This window comes from Liolophura sinensis, chromosome 8 (assembly GCF_032854445.1).
Source record: "Liolophura sinensis isolate JHLJ2023 chromosome 8, CUHK_Ljap_v2, whole genome shotgun sequence".
In the NCBI taxonomy this organism is placed as follows: Eukaryota; Metazoa; Mollusca; class Polyplacophora; order Chitonida; family Chitonidae; genus Liolophura; species Liolophura sinensis.
The window spans coordinates 29,927,919-29,947,586 of record NC_088302.1 but is presented as its reverse complement, the minus strand read 5'-3'; the positions used below and the strand labels follow the sequence as shown (position 1 = coordinate 29,947,586).

Below are 19,668 nucleotides of genomic sequence, written 5' to 3'. Positions count from 1 at the left end.
AAACAAGGACTGAAGGATTCTGGGTACCTTTAGGCTTCCATCTCCAAGACATATTCACTACAAATCGCCAGAATTAGTTCTGACTCACCGTCTTCTATGCTGTCTGCCAAATATTTGGGAGCCTCAGTGACATTTTCAAGCTCTGTAAGAGAGAAAATACAAGAGAAAGGTGTAACTACTAAATGTTTATCGATGAATGCAACTAAGATGTCAAAACGTTTTGTTTGATGTTTTATGTTATACTCAAGAATATTTTTTCCTTCTGTGTCGGTGGCCACCATTAAGATGAGAGGAAACCGAGAGGAGCCTCGGGTAGGTTACGGGCAGGTCTTTCCATGTGCAACACAAAATGTACACCAACAAACATTTTAACGAGAACTGATAGTTCATTTAAATGTTTAAATCTGTACTTGAAATGTTGTTTGTACAGCGCACGTCAGTCATGCGTGTACCTTGTTTGTTGTACCTTGTTTGTTACTCAAACATATCAGATGTCTTCTTCATTCACTTATCATAAAACGTGACACCAGATGAGTAATCCTTCACCATGAAAGTCAAAGGGAGATAAGCCCCAGAGTTGTGAACAAATTGTCGAGCTGATAATAAATCAGATATTAGATAATGTACTGCAAAACAAAATGATAGTACACTCCACACTGTAACATAATCACAAAATGTTTAAAAAGGTAAATTTCAGAATCAATTCGACCTCAAAACTTTCATATATTAGCCATTAGGTGTTTCTAAAAGTAAACCTGACACACTAGACCTTGCAGGACTTGATTCCCTCCAAAAGTGACAATATTTTGAAGATAGAATCATCACATAATCAGATGATCTGAATTTTCTTTCCACTTATGCAAAAAAAATTTCACATTGCCGGCATTTATAAATTCAAACCTTTGAACTAGGTTGAAATTATATTCTAAGATTAGTTTTGGCAGTATTTTCATAAATAGTGTGCTAAAATGTATCTTATGACGTGATGCAGAAAACTTTTGTTTTCACCTGTCAACCAGGTGGGCACCTTCGTATTTCGTTTGAACGAATGAATGAATGAATGACTGACTTCACACCACTTTTGGAATGTAGCAGCCATATTGTGGGGCTTCTTGAACTTGAAGAATACTCATGATATAAACTTACCAGGATCAGCTGGAGAAGGTTCCAACAGTTCGAAGTCTAAAGCCTTGATACCTTGCTGAACCCCGGCAAAGTCTATAGAATACTCTATACATGTGGAGGGCAGGTGCTCTCTTAGGTGGGAGAAATCCATGGCTTCTATCTGTAAACAGTGCATATAAAACAGGTTACAGTGAGCACACTGCAGCAGTCCGGATGCTTGAAACAATTATCACACATGTGGTCACACTTCAGCACAAAAGTGTCAAATATTTTAATCAGCATAAATTAATGCTTCTGAAAGGTCAATTCTTAGATTTGATTTGATTGGTGTTTTATGCCGTACTCAAGAATATTTCACTTATATGATGGTGGCTATGGTGGGTGGAAAATGCGCTGAGCCCGGGCGAAACCCACGACCATCCGCAGGTTGCTGACACACCTTCCCACTTACGCCCGGAGAGGAAGCCAGCATGAGCTGGATTTGAACTCACAGTGATCGCATTGGTGAGAGGCTTCTAGGTCATCACGCTACGCTAGCGCGCAAACCAACTGAGCCCCTGAGCCACGGAGGCACCCCCCCCCCCCCCTCAAGGCATTTACAAATTTAGCATCTGGACATCTACATTATGCTGTCAACACAAAAACACACTACTTATACAACTCAAACATGTGTCCATTACTGTCCGAACATGAATGGTTACCACTAAAAACCTGTAAACATTGCGGGCAAGTTTCTGATCCCAACCTTTATAGGTGACGTAGCCCTACACAAACACATTTTACAAACTGCAACCCAAAACGATGGTTTCTGAGAGCTTCTAAGTCTGTGACTGAAGAAATTTGTCAGCAGCCTTAAATTTTTGTTGGTAAACGATTTACATGGCGGATTTAATACAGCTTGTTTAGTTTAGGAGCCTAAATGTTTTCCGGAACTAAAATGGCTCTAAATATGGCGCTGGCAGGGAACAAGCGCAAGTTCTTGGAAGCCACGAGATATACGAACTGTCTGAAAGAAGTGTTCTTACTATATACTCATGAGACATGCATACTGCAATCACCAATTTACACATGTAGCCCTTCTAGTCAACTTACCTGCTCCTCTATGGCCTTGACCTTTTCCTCATAATTCTCAGGAGGGGTTTTATCAAGGGCATTTAACTCTTTGCGTATCTGTCAAAAACATAAAGACAATGTTATAAACAGGAGGTCACTATATAATTGGACATAAAAGGAAGTTTACAGCTGCTAGCCAAACAAAGGTGTATTCACAGCTCCCACATGTATTTTGTTATGTTTATTTCATTTAACTGTGGTTGACTTCATGGGAAGAGAAAACCACTGCTTGAAACCTAGATAACATAAAGCCCAGTGTTCTACAATTTACCAGTGAAAGCTTCCAGGTTGAGGTTGCTGATAATTAATTGTTCATTTATTGATAATTATAGCTTGTGGCAGCTGTGATTTTGAGAAAAGTCATCAGAAACTATCATTTGACAATGGCCTGAAAGCAACGAGACTTCCCACCAATGTATATATTCCTGTACGATTAAATAAAACCACTGCTCACCAAGCCCATTTGATTAAATATTGTGTTGTTCAGATACTTCTCAAATCCATCTATGTCAGATGCTCGTTTGTTAGCTGCCTCTTTCATCTTTTTGATAAGAGTTATTGCCCTTTGTTTGATTTTCTGACAGACAGCTAATGTGGTCTCTCTGATTTGCCTCTCATAAATTTTCACTCTGCAGAAAACAAAAATGCATAAAAGTGATGAAATCTTACAAAATAAAATTCACTAAACGATAACTTTCTTCCTATAAAACAATGGCATTGTTTCTGTTTTCTCTCAACATTAGACTTTATTTATAAGATTACACAGCACGTCAGAACATAATGGCTGTGGCCGTTTCGGCTTGTTTCAAGTTTTCTTCCCAAATAGCTTTACTTAAGATTGTCCAGGTTAACACATTAGGTGTAAAGTAGCATATCATCATGAATACTGTCATCACCAGCTCCACCTTGTCAACTCACAAGCTTATTTAAGCAAGTCTTGGAAAATAGCTCGCTTGTAAGTCTGAAATTAACACTACGCGGTGGATCCAGAAAAAAGCCCAGAAATAAATCATTTTTGAATTTGGTGTCAATTTCTCTCAACTTCTTTAATTGACTGGTGTTTAATGGGATGTTAAAGAATTTTTCACCCAAAGAAATATGATAGTAACATCAACACCTGCTTTATTATTTCAAGTTCAGCCGTATGCCTCTGTTTTTGAGCAGGTGTGTGACTATCATATCTCTTGCAAAAGACCAGGAGAGTGATATTTTAATTCACCTAAATTCTTTCTCTCCAGGCTTTTGATATTTTTTAGTGTCTTAAAAGCAGGAGTGTGTTATTTTTTTAATTTATTTATTTGTGGTTTTACACCATACTCAAGAATATTTCTCTTATACACCGGTGGCCACCATTATGGTAGCAGGAAACTGAGGAAAGCCCAGGGGGAAACCACAAACCACGCAAAAGTTGCTGCAGACTTTCCCATGTAAGGCCAGAAAAAATCTTGTTACCTCTCATCAATATCCTCCTTACAACTGTTAACCTGGGATTTGCGCTTCCTCAACTCGCTAGACATTCTGTAAACAAAAAATACCCAGTGAGGCCCATGGATACCTGCATCAAGAGAGCACTCCAGATTCTTGTGACAAGTCACGAAGAAATCAACTGGCATGACATAAAAAGACTTCATGTATTTTACATACATTTACTCTATGTCCCCTGAACATGTATATTGAATGTGAATGCGTAGGGTCAGATGTTTTTTGACAGAGTCTATATTGGTACAACTCGAGGATCAGACTCAAATGCACATTTGTGATCAAAATTTAAATGCATCTTATTTGAACATATGGCACTTCTAAATGTAAACATTTTCAAATAGTAGGGTGAGCAGAAGAATACTGGCTTTCAGACTCCTGTTGTATTTTGTCCAGAAAGAGTTAGCCTGTCCATCCAGCACACAAAAAATACTCCGCCCACAAGGTTTTAAACCCAGGGTCAGCAAATAGCGTACACTTACAGGGAGGAAGCGAAATAATGCTTTAAAGTTTGGCGTTGCACTATTCGACTAACGCTACGGGAAGATTACAAGGACCAAATCATTTTCAATCTCGAATGACTCTAAATTTACCAGTTAGCCTGCTACCAATTTTTTCAATGACAGGCTGACAGCGCCATCACTTTTTAACTCCATGTTCTTGGCTGTGATGTCAATTGCAAATATCAAAATCCTCATGGTCAAGATACCTCTGATAACTGGCACTTGTCTTGAAACAATTTTTACCTATTCAGAATTTTACTCACATATTATATTTTTCGAACTTTGCTTTCAACTCATGGCTTTGCTTCTGCAAAAGAAACCGAACAGGTTATATATCAAAGTAAATTCCACCACATAACCTATCATCCCCATTACAAAAAATCAACCCACCAATTCACAGAAAGGTTTTGTTTACAAATTCCGTCTGGCCAACTACATGTAAAAGTATTTATACTTATATGACAACATGAAATGAATGAACGCTTGGGGTTTAACATCATATTTAACAGTTTTTCAGTCATGTAATGACAAGTCACTAGGCGTGCGTATTTATACTGTGTCTTCTTATGGCAGTGCAAATGTGTGCTGTCAAAGTATCATGCCGAACATGAAATGAAGATACGTTATATAACTATTTTGATCACCACCACTTATTTACTTCAATACCCAAGAATTTTTTTTATTCAGGTTGGGTCAGTATTATGGGTGTTGGAAACCAGAGCGCTTGAGGCAAACTACCAGCCTCAAGAACTACTTTCTTTCATGTGACATATTCAAAAACATAACAACACTGATGCAAGGCAAGCGGTCTTCAACAAGGGTTACACTACGTAAACTAAAATTTATTTATTTGATTGGTGTTTTATGCCGTACTCAAGAATATTTCACTTATACAACGGCGACCAGCATTATGGTGGGAGGAAGCAGGGCACAGCCCGGGGGAAACCCATGACCATCAGCAGGTTGCTGACAGACCTTCCCACATACGGCTAGAGAGGAAGCCAGCATGACCTGGACTTGAACTCACAGCGACCGCATTGGTGACAGCTATGCCAACTATGCCACGGAGGCCCCCGTAAACTAAAATGAAAGTGTGTAGAGGGGAACCTACAAATTCCCTTTCCAAAGTATTTAACCCACTAAGCCCTTTGCTCCTCGCTAAGCATTACTATTATTTACATAAACCATTCTTAAGAATGGAGTTCTCAACTGTTCCAGCAGACTTCGGAAGGTTTAGCTGTACAAGAAATTCTGAAAATACTTGTGAATTGTCTCAATGTAAGCTCAGATTTACGAAACTTTTCAAATACTTTCAACTTTTTGCTGTGATTTATTCAATTATTAATTTTTTTTTCTATTTGGTGGTTAAAAATCTCATAAATTACAAGGTCTATAAAGTGAAGGGGAGGGGGGGAAGGCTTGTACATGTATGTACCTTGTATGCAAGGGAGACAACTCTGTGTTTACTGAGACGGCCTTGTCCGATGTGCACACTACTACAGCACTGCTGGCACAACAGAAGGGGCTCAGAGTCTGAAACAAGACAGTGAATGTTTACATAGCAGTGAACAGAGGTTCTAGTGAAACAGACCGTAGTTAAGCTGCTGGTAAAACAAGAAAAAAAAAAACAAAAAAAGAGTTGCTGGTAAAACAAGAAAAAAGCAGGCAAAGTCCAAAGCAAATAACAAGAGGGGCACTAATAGCAGTAAGTCGTGTATAATAACTTATAACCCTGCTGTGTTGGCAAAAATCCAGTGAAATGTTACGTGAATAGCTGTTTATCACCCGTGTACAACAGGGAACATGTACCGTGGTTGGCTAGTTCTTTACAAACTCTGTGAAATTATAGGCAGTATACTTAAAGTCTTCATTTCACAGACACAGACAGATTTACAGTCTAGATTAGAGGCCTACAGTTTACTCAATAATATTTCACTTCAATGACAACAGACAAGTTTAGGGTTACATAACAAACAACTCTACACATAAATCGTTTACCAAAGGCACAGTAGATAAATTTTATTTCCAGTAGCATACGATAAATTACTGACAAGATCTGTGATCCAGATTGTAAACTCAAGTGTTTCGCAGTCATATTTAACTTTATGGGTTGAGACTACATGTAACACAGTGTCCCTGTCTGAGTGTCAATAAAACCCTGAATCCCTTCAATTGCGAAGTGAAATCTCAAGACAAGGGCAAAATTACAACCCAAAGATAATGCATAATAAACGCTGTGTGCCATTTCTAAAACAGCAAGCAGATGCCAGCACAGGACTGTTATTTGAACCATTCAAAGGCCAAGGCAATACAGGGCATCAATCTGTCGTTTTCATATTTCAGAATTATCGGTCTTGAGGAAATGTACGTGTAGTTTCTGCTGGGCCAGGCTTTTATTTGCGCCATTTTTTTGTCTAAATGGATTTCTGTAGATTCAATTTATGGGAAACCATCAGGATTTAGTTCAAATCTCGTATGTATTCCACAAAACAGATGTTCCATGTTGAGGTTTAACTCTTACCACAATTCATCACGTTCACATCACTGGAGTTTCATGTTCTAATTGTCTAAAGGTAGCTAATATCAATTGAAAGTATGAAAATATCTGAGTGAACTGAAAAGGACTTGAAACTTTTTTTTGTACAGAAATCCAAGCAGATTCTTGTAGTTTTTCGTTTACAGAAGATATGACAAAAATTTAATTCCTTCAGAGCCCTCTGAACAATTACAAGGTGTTTCTTTATTTTTTTTTTTTTCCTTTTTTTACCTTGAATTTTGGGGTCTGTATTTGTCAGTGCACAGAAAGAGTGCTGAACAGAGAGCTCTGAATCAAGCCAAGCCGTAACAAATCGACCCATCAGTTGAGTTGACAGGGAATATACTGCCCTAGCACTATGCTTACATAACAATCAATAACACACATTATAACTGAAACTAAAACCAGTCTGACTGACGTCAGTGGCTCCATCATAACGCGTAATCACATCTGAGAAGCATTCAAGCAAGATTTTTGACACTACTCCCGTCAAATAAACTGGAGCGACTTAAGATGTGGGTGTTTTACAATGCAAGATTAGATACAATGCAGGCAAAACATGTCTGAGCAAATGTAGGCGGACAAAAACCTGGGCAAATATTTGTATATCTGTCTATGAAAATGTGACATCTATCTAGCATCTTGTCAGAAGTTTCATGGCTGGAAGAATGTTACTGCTTATGCATCTAGGATTTCTGCCTCAGAAATGTACTCCTGTTGTAAAACCTCAGCTACGGGAGATATAGATGTTTTCTTATTAAAGATGAAGCAGAAGGCAAAATTGACAGTCTGCGATTCTTTATGCCTGTCCTGGTCTTACAAAATGCCAGTCAATGTAATATTACAGATCGCCTGTTCTGTTAATGAAAATGCAATTTATTGTCACCATTACAATTTTAATACTACCCGATTTAGAACTTCAACGTGATGAAAATAATATAACTTTTAACTTCATGTACACACTTTAATGCTTGATGCATCAATTGAAGAATTGGCAAAGCAATTCAAGCATTCCTTCATGTGTTCATTTTAACCCAAATTTTCTTTTTTTAAAAAAAAAAATACATCGATTCAAATGCAGGCCCCAAATATATATCAAGCCCCTGATCACAATGAGTACCAAACAAACCAAGCCATCAAACTTCAAGTTAAATGAAGTTATACACAATTATGAGGATATTTCAGCAAAGATCAATTTCTTAAATGCCAAGTGTGTGTGTTAAATTATGAATATTTTCTTATTTAATACATCTCTGTACAAAACAGTACTCTGGATGGTGTGGATGCCCTGTACTGCTCAAGTACTTTTACTAAGTAATAGATCCTGATGTGTAACTCCATTTATTTATTTATTTATTTATTTGATTGGTGTTTTACGCCGTACTCAAGAACATTTCACTTACACGACGGCGACCAGCATTATAGTGGGTGGAAACCGGGCAGAGCCTAGGGGGAAACACCCATGACCATCTGCAGGTTGCTGCAGACCTTCCCACGTACAACCAGAGAGAAAGCCAGCATGAGCTGGGCTTGAACTCACAGTAACCACATTGGTGAGAGACTCCTGGGTCATTACGCTGTGCTAGCGTGCTAACCAGCTGAGCCATGGAGGCCCTTGTAACTCCGTAATGTACTGCTTATATACCTGCAGTCAACATTAAGGTTCAAGAAACCCTCTGTAGCGTAGTGTAATTTTGTTAATCTTTCCAAGGTGTATCAGATTTTAACCCTTAGACTGTTGCTGAAGACTCCAACATTGCTGACGACTCCAACATTGCTGAAGACTCCACATGATAAACTTCATGTAAGACAAGCTGAACAACCATATATGCTGAATGCCCCTTTCTAAGCAGATAAACTTCTTGACAAAAAGTTATAACTAAGCTTCACCACTGTGAGTGCCACAGGGCATTTGTAGTGTTAACTGCCTAATAGTGTGCTGGTAACACTTTCTTACATTATGCAGGCCTGAATTACACTTCAAGAAGCTGAGAGGGTCTATGGGTCTAGAGAGGAAATGAAGGAACAGATAGAACTAGTCAAAAACATGGACATCTGGGCACTTGCTGTGTGACTGGAGCTCACTGACTTTACTTGAATAGTCTAAGATTGCTCTGACGTTGAGTTTGGCCCAAAAAAATAATTTAACCACAGCGTGCTCTGACGTTGGTTTGGGACCATCCTTGTCCTATCAAAATTTTTGCCAAACCTAACCTCAGAGTAATCTCGGACTATACCCGCAGAGACACAGAGAAGAAAATATTGTCTAAACAACATGGAAGTTCAGGCAGTTTTGTTGATGGTCACAATACATGTATGATGTGCGCATTGTTCTACAGTTGAATCCACTATAATAACCTGTTGTTATCAACACAGATCTAAGATCATGCACATTTGTTCACTTTCCTGTATGTAGATCTTCTCGTGGTACCTCATGCCTTGTAGTCACTGCTGTACACGGCTGAAGAGTCTGACATGCAGTCTCAAAGTTATAGTTCTTACATGACAGAGGTATACAGCCATGGCTCTAGTAACAGGATGAAGAACTAGCGGGAAAGTGCACATACAGAGATGTAATGTGCGATTGTCAAAAAAGATTTATTCATTTGACTGGAGCACAGTTCAGGTGAAACCCATGATCATTCGCAGCTTGAAAAAGATAGAGAAATGTCCAGTTTAAAACATCAGCCTGGATGAGGTGATTTTCATCCTACAGAAGGGGGAGAAGGGGTTGGCCGCAGCACACTCCAGCATCAAACTGAAGATTGTAATGGTCTGGGTGACATGCTTGCTGCATGCTGTTGGTAGGAACTGCTCTTGGCAGAAAGGCATAGTTGGGCTATGAGTGCATTGGCCATATGAGTCTGTGTCAAATCAGAGCTCCGAAAACACTGTCGTATTTTTACTGTATTCAAGACAGCGGACATCCAGCTATTGGCCGTTTTACTTGTGCCAATATCCTTCACTTGCTTGCACAGTGAGTTAAAAACTCTTCCTCATAGCCACACAAGTCCAAAACCAGGTTTTGTCAATGTTCACAATGCTGTGCACATTGTTCAGTTGTCTAACTAGCCTGATACCTCGATCTAAGGGTGACTTATATATACTGATACACTAGGACTGCTGGCCACCTTTAGTCCGAGACCTATGTGGGCCTGATTGCGGTATAATGCTTACAATTGCTATTACATCACCATTCTCCTGTAAGTTACAGCTCAAACTGAAAATAGGCTCATATTTAGCAGATCGCCACGCGCTGCCACGTTTTTACAAACTGAGTCAGCCAAAAGCACATGCGCAGCAGCGGTTGACCTTTCCAAGAAATTTAACTGATGCCAAAGATACACCCCACCTCTTACTCACTTCAAACTTAATTTAACAGTTCGCACAAACTGTGGGGCTCTTCATTCTTCTCCACAGTCTTCAGTCAAATGCAAATACGTGTCTTTGCAGTTACATGGCTTTCTGTCTGACAAAACTGACACCCAACTGATCAAAACATAGTGATGTTGTGAAAGGTCAACCACGCATGCATGTAGATGAACAACCCGATTTATTAGGTCACGATGTCAACACAGCATGTGAGGGTAAGTTGGCAGAGGAACAGAGAATATCTTAGTGAACATACCTTATTGGAGTTTTACCGGGTATATACATGTATTGGTTCATTTTGCATGAAATTTTGTTGCAGAAAACTCTAAGCTGTTTTGGGTAAAATCTATGATACACTCAAATACCAATATTTTAAGCTGGAAAACTCCTTGGCTGTGATCTAACCCCATATGAAAATATCACAACTGAGATCCTTGGCTATAATTCAGGATTTCGTATTTCAGGATACACGTCACTACAATCACCACCACAGAGCAGCCGTGATCAAATTAGCACCCTATCATGAACAGTGGCCTCTGAAATTTCTGCTTTTCACAGAATAAAACGGCAAGCTTTCAAAGTAACACCTTGCTGCCGCAAGGTTAAACCATAGGATATTGAGTGAAAATTAAAAAGTGAGTTATTGTCTAACATACTATAATTTCTGGTAATTATTTGCTCTACTTCTTAGAATATCGCAGAGTGTCATTCATTTCCCTATACCATCACGTTATTAATCACCTTGTTGTCTGCTTGCCTCTGTCTTGTCCGAGTGCAAGTGCCCAGATGTGTGTAGTCTCAAACAGAGCTTAAGATTGGTATGTTCCGTAATTTTTTTTGCATTTTATCTGACTGTCAGACAGGAAAGAGATTTCTCTAAAAAATCAGGCTATACTGAAGGCCAGAAACACTGCCGTCAAACACACTAGCAGTGTCAAAAAGTGATGACGGAGCACTATCATGTGTTGCAAGTAGAAAGAACATCCAAAGTCGTCTTTGAGAATTCAGAAACACATCGACGTTTAAAAGTGAAACTATGTTATTCTCTAGTATACACAGCATTACAGACAATCGACTTTAATTGAAGAACATTTTGCATAGTTTAAGACAACGTAACTTTCAACAACAATAAGATGATTTTTATAAATATTCTAAAAATAACTGAAGGAAAAATTAAAGATGGCGCTGCTGTGCCTGGCATTAGCCATTACCTGCGCCTTTTGGGGCGCAATCTGCACACTCCACTTCCGCATCCTTTCCACACCCCTCGCACTTCATTCTGAGGCTTGATGCCTATCGTCTGAACAATATATTGCTTTCAATATTTCAGCATTAAAAGCCCACTTCAGAAAAGTCCACTGACTGAAAAGACGTCAAAACACAAACACGTGTGCGATGCCTTATGCCGCCAAACCTCGTTTTCATGTCTCACGACCTCTATGGGTTTTCTTACCGCCGCGGACTGAAGAGCGGCGCTTGTCAGATGATCAAGCATGGCGGACAGCGATGACGGAAGTACGCCCTCTTCTCCTGAGAAAAACGGCGACCCCTTCTCTCCCAGAGTGGTTACCATCACTAAAACTGAAACAGGATTCGGATTTAACGTTCGAGGTCAAGTCAGCGAAGGTGGAGTTCTGAAATCTATCAATGGCACGCTGTATGCACCGTTACAACATGTCAGTGCGGTGTTGGAAGGCGGGGCAGCTCAGAGAGCAGGCATCGTGAAGGGTGACCGCATTTTGGAAGTGTAAGTCTTTGAAGATTCTTTTACAGGGATAAAAAAATCATGATAGAAATCACAACATTATGTCAATAAGGTGACAGCTTTTGTCCAACAGAAGCTGTCACATCATATCATGCAACATGAGTTTGTGTGTTTTGCCATCGGAACAGTTAGTCTTGCACGCAGCTTGCATGTTGTGAGGCAGTGCGTATGTGTCGAAGTCCGTTCGCCCATGTGCCAACAGTGAAGTATACGGTGACCAAGTTACTGTGTTACATCCAAGCTATATCGATTTCTGGATGTCCTGTGTTCTATAGTCTTAAGTTGAAAGGTAGAGTTCTGTTGATCTCAAATTACTTTAGCCTTTCTTTGACGCCTTTGCATTTGCCAGATGAATCTATGATAACTGGCGCTTATTGATTCTTTTGATCAATACTAAACTCCTTACCTTTTAGTGTTATACAGTTTTAATAATTCAACAGTTGTAGACATGTAATCGGTAACATGGTCACATGTCTGTTTGACCTCACCAAGTAAAGCCTAGCAACTATACATTGAGATGAACAGTGATTCTCTTTAAGGTACACAAACTATAGGCTCTAAAGCATGATCAGAATTCCGAACATGGACAGATTGTGGTACTGATATTTATTCAGTAAATGCTGGGCTCTTAATGCAAACCCCCCTGGATCTTGGTGGTAATGTGAGTAATTATTGAAATGTTTAATCACAGAAGCATGCATAGCAACAGTTGCTACAATGCTTTTTAAATTATAATTATACAAAATGCAATCTCGTATCATAGTGCAAAAGTGGTTTCTGTAGGTGATATTCTTTGTGACATCCAAAGACATGTTGTCTGCAAAGCTGATAGTTTTCTGATGAATTTGTGTTAAACCATTAAGAATTCATAAACAAGGCTTGTAAGCATAGCTGCATGTGCAAAGCATTAGAACTTTGTTATTAAATTCTAGGACAGTCCAAGCTGTACGTGGGAAGATCTGCCAGCAACTTGCAGATGGTTGTGGGTTTCCACCTGGCTCTACCCGGTTTCCTCCCACCATAATGCTGGTTGTCATCATATAAGTGAAATATTCTTGAGTACGGGGTAAAACACCAATCAAATAAATAAATAAATCTAGGAGAGTCATGACTGTACCCTTACCTGTGCTCTTCCCTCATTAAGAATAATCACACTCCCACTTTATATTTTAATGTGGTGACAAACTTTCAATCTTACATGTGTATTACATGGTGCGAAATAAACTTGAACTTAAATTTGTTCTTTGAACATACATGTAGTTGTACATGTATGTAAGTGCTTATGGTCATACACAATGATTATGTTAGAACAAGTACATAAATCTACCTGTATACATGGTCAGGACAAATTATGTGTCTGGCAAATATATGTACAAACATTATCAATAATTTGATGACAGACTTCTATCCCAAACCACATCCTGTCTCCACTCCTCAAAAAAACTCATTGGTGCATAGTTTTAAGAATGTAAGTGTATAACACGCGTATATCTTGCAGGGATTGCTTTTGTGTTTAAAAATAATACATTCCTACAGTTAGATAACATTAACTTCATATACACCTGATTGGCTTAAACTATATATATAATACTGCCACTTTTCTCACCTGAAGTCTGTGAATTGTCAAAATGCTACAGTGCTAAATGTAGCATATAAGGTTTAAAAAGATATCTCATTAAATATGTCTCAGCATATAATACACATGAAGTACATTTTACATGTTTTCCTTAAAGGCTTTTAAATATTGCATAGGAAATTAGAAACATCAATGACTGATACAAAAAAAGGAGAGAGAAAAAAGCCCTTCGGCTGAACATTTTAGAAAGCACTAGTTGTGAATAGTTATTATGAACTATGAGGTCATGTTACTTTGCACTCTGTACATAGATATATATGCATTACACTCTATCATGCTGATGTTAGAGCTGTCACTTTCATTAGCTTTGCATGTATTGTGAGGCAGTCACTTGTTAGCTGCTATCAGTGCATGCAGGGTGTATAATAGGCCTTTCATGACAAAGTTTTTCTCCTCACGTGTGTATTCAATTTTTTTTCCGTTTACTTTGTTGCTCTAAATTGTTAAACTGTTAAGAAATAGATACCCTTTTGTTCATCAGCATTAAAATGAGAGGACTTCACAAACTGCCTTGGAGTTGAAGTACAAGTACATGTGCATATACATGTATTATAAGTGTACACTGACTTTAAAGGAGAAGAAAATTTAAATATCTATCAAATACCATTGAAAAGAGCATGTATTTCCTCGCATGTGCTTACCATAAAAAAAATTCTAGTATTTACCTCATGTTGATAAATTATAAATAAAGTCAGCGCCAGAATCCGCTGTGGGCGACTCCATTTTGCCCAAGAACTAGTCCTGAAGTCTTCTGTGTTAAGAGGAGAATTGCTGTTGGAAATTGCCGAAGTGCAGTTCGTACATTTCCGGTAGAACTCTTCTTCCCAGAAGGTAGCAAACAGTTCAGTTCTTTTTTCCGCTTGACGATCAGGAAACCGGAATGTTGGACGTAGGTTCTGAGTTTACACAGAACAAGCTGGCAGTTTTAACGACTCTCATTGACTGGGAGGCAACGCACCCCCTGCATAAATTACAGGGTGTTAAAGATGGAAGACGCGATGGATTCAGCAATTTATGCCAGCTTTGCCGTTTTCAGGCTTTACGTGTATGGCGAGGAAAAATCGCAAAATTATGCAGCCGGCACCACCAGATAGAAAAAAATGTGCTCTTTTCAGCCTATAGTTTCATGTTTTTAAGTTTTCTTCTCCTTTAACTGATAAAGCATGTCTGTTACATGCTGAAATTCAGTAGTGAAGGGAAACTTGTCTGCCACAATATAATCAATGCTCTATATTAGTTGAGAGTTCATTTTAGGTCTATATACAGCATGTACCTTTATTTTCAGATTACAGTGTACATGTCCTATAGCCTTGGCTAATTTTCTGAATGTTAAAAAAAAAAGAAACAAAAACGAAAAAAAATACACAGATACAATATTCATATATATTTTTAGAGTAGTGATGATATAATACTACTTAAAGTAACCTGAGCCTAACTGTTTTGACAATTAATGGTTGTAGCCTTATGGTTTAATCCCAGTATTTATATGTCTGCACGGAAGCATGGCCTTAGACTCTAAAGCTTTTCTGGTCATGCATTGATACCATTGATGTCACATCAGGCTTTTGCCACCTAGCACATATAATCTGCTAGATTTCATCAGTAAAATGCATTTACATATAGATATATGAATGCATTGGGCAAACAGGTGTTGAAATAAACTAATTCAGGCAAAAATTATGGATCTGACTTCAGCAGTACCCAATGGGTCACTACATAACACTGCATAATCTAACATACGTATGTATTCTAAAACGATTTTAGACAGTTGGAAAAAATCTAGAAATTAAATCAAACTATTTTCCTAGGCAGTGTTTGATGGTCTATCATCAGGTATATACTTATCTTTATATATGTTTTCTTTGCATTTAAATAAAAATATTTTCAAACACGTGAATGTGATACAATGTAAGGGAAAAAGCACTACTGGACTTTCTATAACCATGTTAAAATTGTCTTATAAATTCATGATTGAAAATGAGACCCCTGGGACCTGAGAGTAGGGGGAAATTTTTCTCACTTTGTTACGATGTTAATATACTGTTACAAATTTATAGTTGGCCCCAAGGGCCATTTTCATGATTGACAGTTTTTCCCCATACTCCTTCATGCCTGCTCAGAGTAATGGCGTTTAAAGTTTTTCTGACGGTGTTGAAAGATAAAAGCAGAAGTTATATTTATACCAGTGTGTCCTGTATATATATATATATATATATATATATATATATATATAATCTATATCTATGTACATGTAATACATGTAATACATGTAGGTTGCTCAACTGATCAAGCTTTCAGCCCAATGCTATTTCAATCCTGTACTCTTTTACAATATATTGATTCCTGCTGATTACACAAGATTATGATGCATCTTCAATAGGCAGGATTTTTTACATGTCCTTGTATGGATATCTTTTCTTCCCTAATTTACACCAGTCAGTGACTGTGATAATTCCTTGTTGCTATGGTAGCTTGTGTTGAGAAAATAATTTCTGTAATACACAGTGACACACACGCACAGATATTGATGTTGCTAAAGGTTTTAGTGGTCATTTGTGATGGCGGGCGAAATTTATGGTTTGTACAGAACGGCATGATCTGTGACAAAACAGTCGTCCAGCCCATGGCCTGTTATCCTTGAGAAACACTAGGGTGTATGGCGTGTTGTCCTTGAGAAACACTAGGGTGTATGGCTTGTAATCCTTGAGAAACACTAGGGTGTATGGCTTGTTATCCTTGAGAAACACTATGGTGTATGGCTTGTTATCCTTGAGAAACACTATGGTGTATGGCTTGTTGTCCTTGAGAAACACTATGGTGTATGGCTTGTTGTCTTTGAGAAACACTATGGTGTATGGCTTGTTGTCCTTGAGAAACACTATGGTGTATGGCTTGTTGTCCTTGAGAAACACTATGGTGTATGGCTGGAAATCGTAATGTATTGCATGTGGTTTGTGTCAGTATACATGTATCTCTTGTGTAGACTGATGAGAATATAAAGCCCTCTGTTAATATTGTGAGGTAGTTCGATACTCTGTATATACAGTGGGCACATAGCCTGTGGCATTGCTGCTGATACTGGCTATAATGAAATCAATTCATTGATACTGATATAGCGGCAATATGTGATTGTGTTTTGTTGCCTAATGACTCTTGTAATACAGTTTGATGGCCTCTGGCTGGAGATCAAACCCAAGAGGACTGGATTTTATTACTGCATGGTGGGTGTGTTACATCAGCTTGGTTCAGTAGATCCGTTTTCAGTCTAAGGTTTGTCGTGTGTGCCGTACACAGAGCATAAGATGAAACTTACACCTTAGACTTCTCACCTGGGACTAAGATAGATATCTGTCTTAGTCCTACCTCTCACCTACGTGCAGATTTCAGTGTGAACACAGTTGTTTTTTCTACACATAAAACATGAGCATTACATGCACATTAGCTTATGTGAATATGAAGTATTCTTGAGTGTGGCGTAAACACTAATCAAATAAATAAATAAATCCTGTGTATATACTGTCAGAAAATGTGCATGTTAGCTCACACATCATGTTATTGTTGCATAAATAGGCCACCTCAACTTTTTCAAAAAAGGTAGAAACAAGTGCCATTGATGTCATCAGTGCTAATCAGTTACACAAATATTGTCCCTGAAAACACATTTAAACACATTGAAAGATTCATGTACGTATAATAACTGTCCAAAAAATGTTATAAAAATCAATGAATTTGGATGCATGACATATTTTTACATAGAGATTTCAGTTGTTTGTCTGGTGATGATTTATTGTGTTCAAGGCTTCTAAATTAATGTATATGGTGGTAATTGGAGCAGATCGTGAATTAAAAATATAGCCAAATTAGTTTATGTGCAAGGCATGTTGATCAAGTTAATGGATCTTCGCCTAAATATTTTGGTGATGTGGTTTTTAATTGATAACGTACATGCACATTGTAACAATGATCAGCTATTCCATATTGGTCAGTTTGGTGTCATATTATTTTATTTATTTAATTGTTGTTTAATCCTATACCCAAGTGTGTTTTACTTAAAATATGATGACATTAAGTGTTATTTTATTTATTTATTTGATTGGTGTTTTACACTGTACTCAAGAATATTTCACTTATATGACGGAGGCCAGCATTATGGTGGGTGGAAACCGGGCACAGCCTGGGTGAAACCCACGACCATCCGCAGGTTGCTGACAGACATTCCCACATACGGCCTTTCAGTTTTATGGTTGGCGGTACATGTAAATGTATTGGGTATGTAAATTCTCTATCACCTGATCCATCTTATGTAGGTTTACAGTACATGTTGTTATGTTTACATATTTATCTTTAGTTTATTTATTTGATTAGTGTTTTTAGCCATATTCAAGACTGTTTCACTTAGACGACGGATTAGACAAGGCCAGGATTGTGGTGGGAGGAAACAGAGCAGAGCCCTGGGGAAGTTGTATGCTTATAAGAGATATGGATCAAGAAATCAATCGAGCTACCAACTTACATTTATTAGGAATTGAATTAATCACATAGAGTTATGGTAGTGCCTTTGTGTGTGCTCTTTGAGTGTAGACTGACTATGCGGCCTTAAGACACTTGCTGATGGTTTGACCAGGTCATTTGTTCACCATTCAAAGCCGTCTATAAAGCGACAACGCTGAAGCCGTGTAACGGCAATGCGAATGGTAAAGCCCTGAATTCTTGAAGCAGTAAAGCAGATAGGATAAGTGGGAGCTAATGCCACCTTTGATAGTCCTGCCAAGCCCTGGCTACTTATCTGCCTATGTTTTCCTATATCTGTCTACCTGGGTTAGACACTGTAGGTTCAGCTTGACCCGCAGATGGTTCTCTGGATGCTCACATCGCGTGGCCATTAGTCTTCTACTTAATGTAATTGACTCTGGAACCTTGCAAAAGAGCTCTGACCCCACTCTACATGCTTTACAGCTTTTCATGTGGGCTTCCACCTTTATAATGCTGGCTCACCATGGACAAATTCTTCAATTACACATATGCTTTTTTTTTTGACATTTTCTGTCTCCACCTGTTGGTGGTTTTACACCAGACACTCTGGTTTCCTCTGGGGCACCATTAGTCCAGTCCAATAAATTAACAAATCAAATAAATAAATTTTTTTTTCATTGGTGCGGCCTATCAGCCATTCAGGCAAGCACATACATGTTCTGCAGCTTGTGTATGTGTACACATATATATGTATACATGCTAGTCTGCGGACTAATTGCGAGTTATCTGTGGCATGTAGGAAGGACTTAGCTTAATTACCTTAATTCCACTTAATTCTGCAGTATTGGGGCCAGATCACACGAAGTATTACAAATGTTGACTCCTTCTGAGAGCTCTGTTGATTGTGGAAAAAGTTTTTGGTTGTTTTCTGTGGAAGGTAGGATGATAGCTGGCTGGAACAATGTTAGTTTTAGCACCAAAGGTAATATTTTATAATACTTGATAAATGCGTTTTAGAAGGTACTTTTTGGGGATAAAATTTCAGGTTATTTTACACTGTATGTATTAGGCCCGCTTATCTTACAGTACCAAACCGATGTTGAAAGCTACACCTATCATTTCAGTGTATGTATACTGGTATATCATGTAACTCATGTGATTGGAATGTAGTTATTAGATTTTTGCTTAGTTCCACTGGTTTTGTTGAAACCTGTGCATGTATATACATGTAGTTGATGATAATTTTCAGCATGAAGGTGTGTTTCTGCTTGAACGTGTTTGTTAGATTGCTATGCCAATCACTATGGGCATTAAAGCCCAAATCAGACTTAAAACATCAATTTTGAAACTAATCATTTTAAAGAGAGACAGATGACAACAGAATCCTAATTTCTTCAACATTTTTGCAGTAAAGAGCAACCTTTAGTGCAATTTGGGCACATTTTTAGTTTGATTTTGGAAGCAGATCTACATTGTTCGGGTAGGCCATATTCAGGGTTCCAGAAAAAGTAGAGTTTTATCATTCTACACAGATGCTGGAATAACCACCTTGTAAAAGGGTAACATACAAAGAAAGGGCATTTTTTCTGTTCAGTTTATTCACATTTTTAATTTTGTTTTGGAGGCAAAACTACATTGATTGGCCAATTTTAGGGATTCACAAAAA

At 38.2% G+C, this 19,668-nt stretch overlaps 2 protein-coding genes across 3 annotated transcripts in view; one reads left to right on the top strand and one right to left on the bottom strand.

Moving 5' to 3' along the window:
- LOC135472970 (uncharacterized) overlaps positions 1-11,502 on the bottom strand; it is a 48,343-nt gene extending 36,841 nt beyond the window's left edge. Inside the window, exons 1-8 of the mRNA XM_064752721.1 lie at positions 11,340-11,502; positions 5,656-5,753; positions 4,484-4,527; positions 3,691-3,756; positions 2,693-2,867; positions 2,218-2,295; positions 1,147-1,285; positions 89-142 (exon numbers count right to left, since the gene is read on the bottom strand). Coding sequence (XP_064608791.1) covers positions 89-142; positions 1,147-1,285; positions 2,218-2,295; positions 2,693-2,867; positions 3,691-3,756; positions 4,484-4,527; positions 5,656-5,753; positions 11,340-11,406 — 721 coding nt within the window. The 5' untranslated portion in view covers positions 11,407-11,502. The remainder of the gene's footprint in view (positions 1-88; positions 143-1,146; positions 1,286-2,217; positions 2,296-2,692; positions 2,868-3,690; positions 3,757-4,483; positions 4,528-5,655; positions 5,754-11,339) is intronic.
- Positions 11,503-11,621: 119 nt separating this feature from the next.
- Positions 11,622-19,668, top strand: part of LOC135472325 (sorting nexin-27-like) — a 63,365-nt gene continuing 55,318 nt past the window's right edge. For both annotated transcript variants that reach the window (XM_064751785.1, XM_064751784.1), the window contains exon 1: positions 11,622-11,875. In XM_064751785.1, coding sequence (XP_064607855.1) covers positions 11,622-11,875 — 254 coding nt within the window. The remainder of the gene's footprint in view (positions 11,876-19,668) is intronic.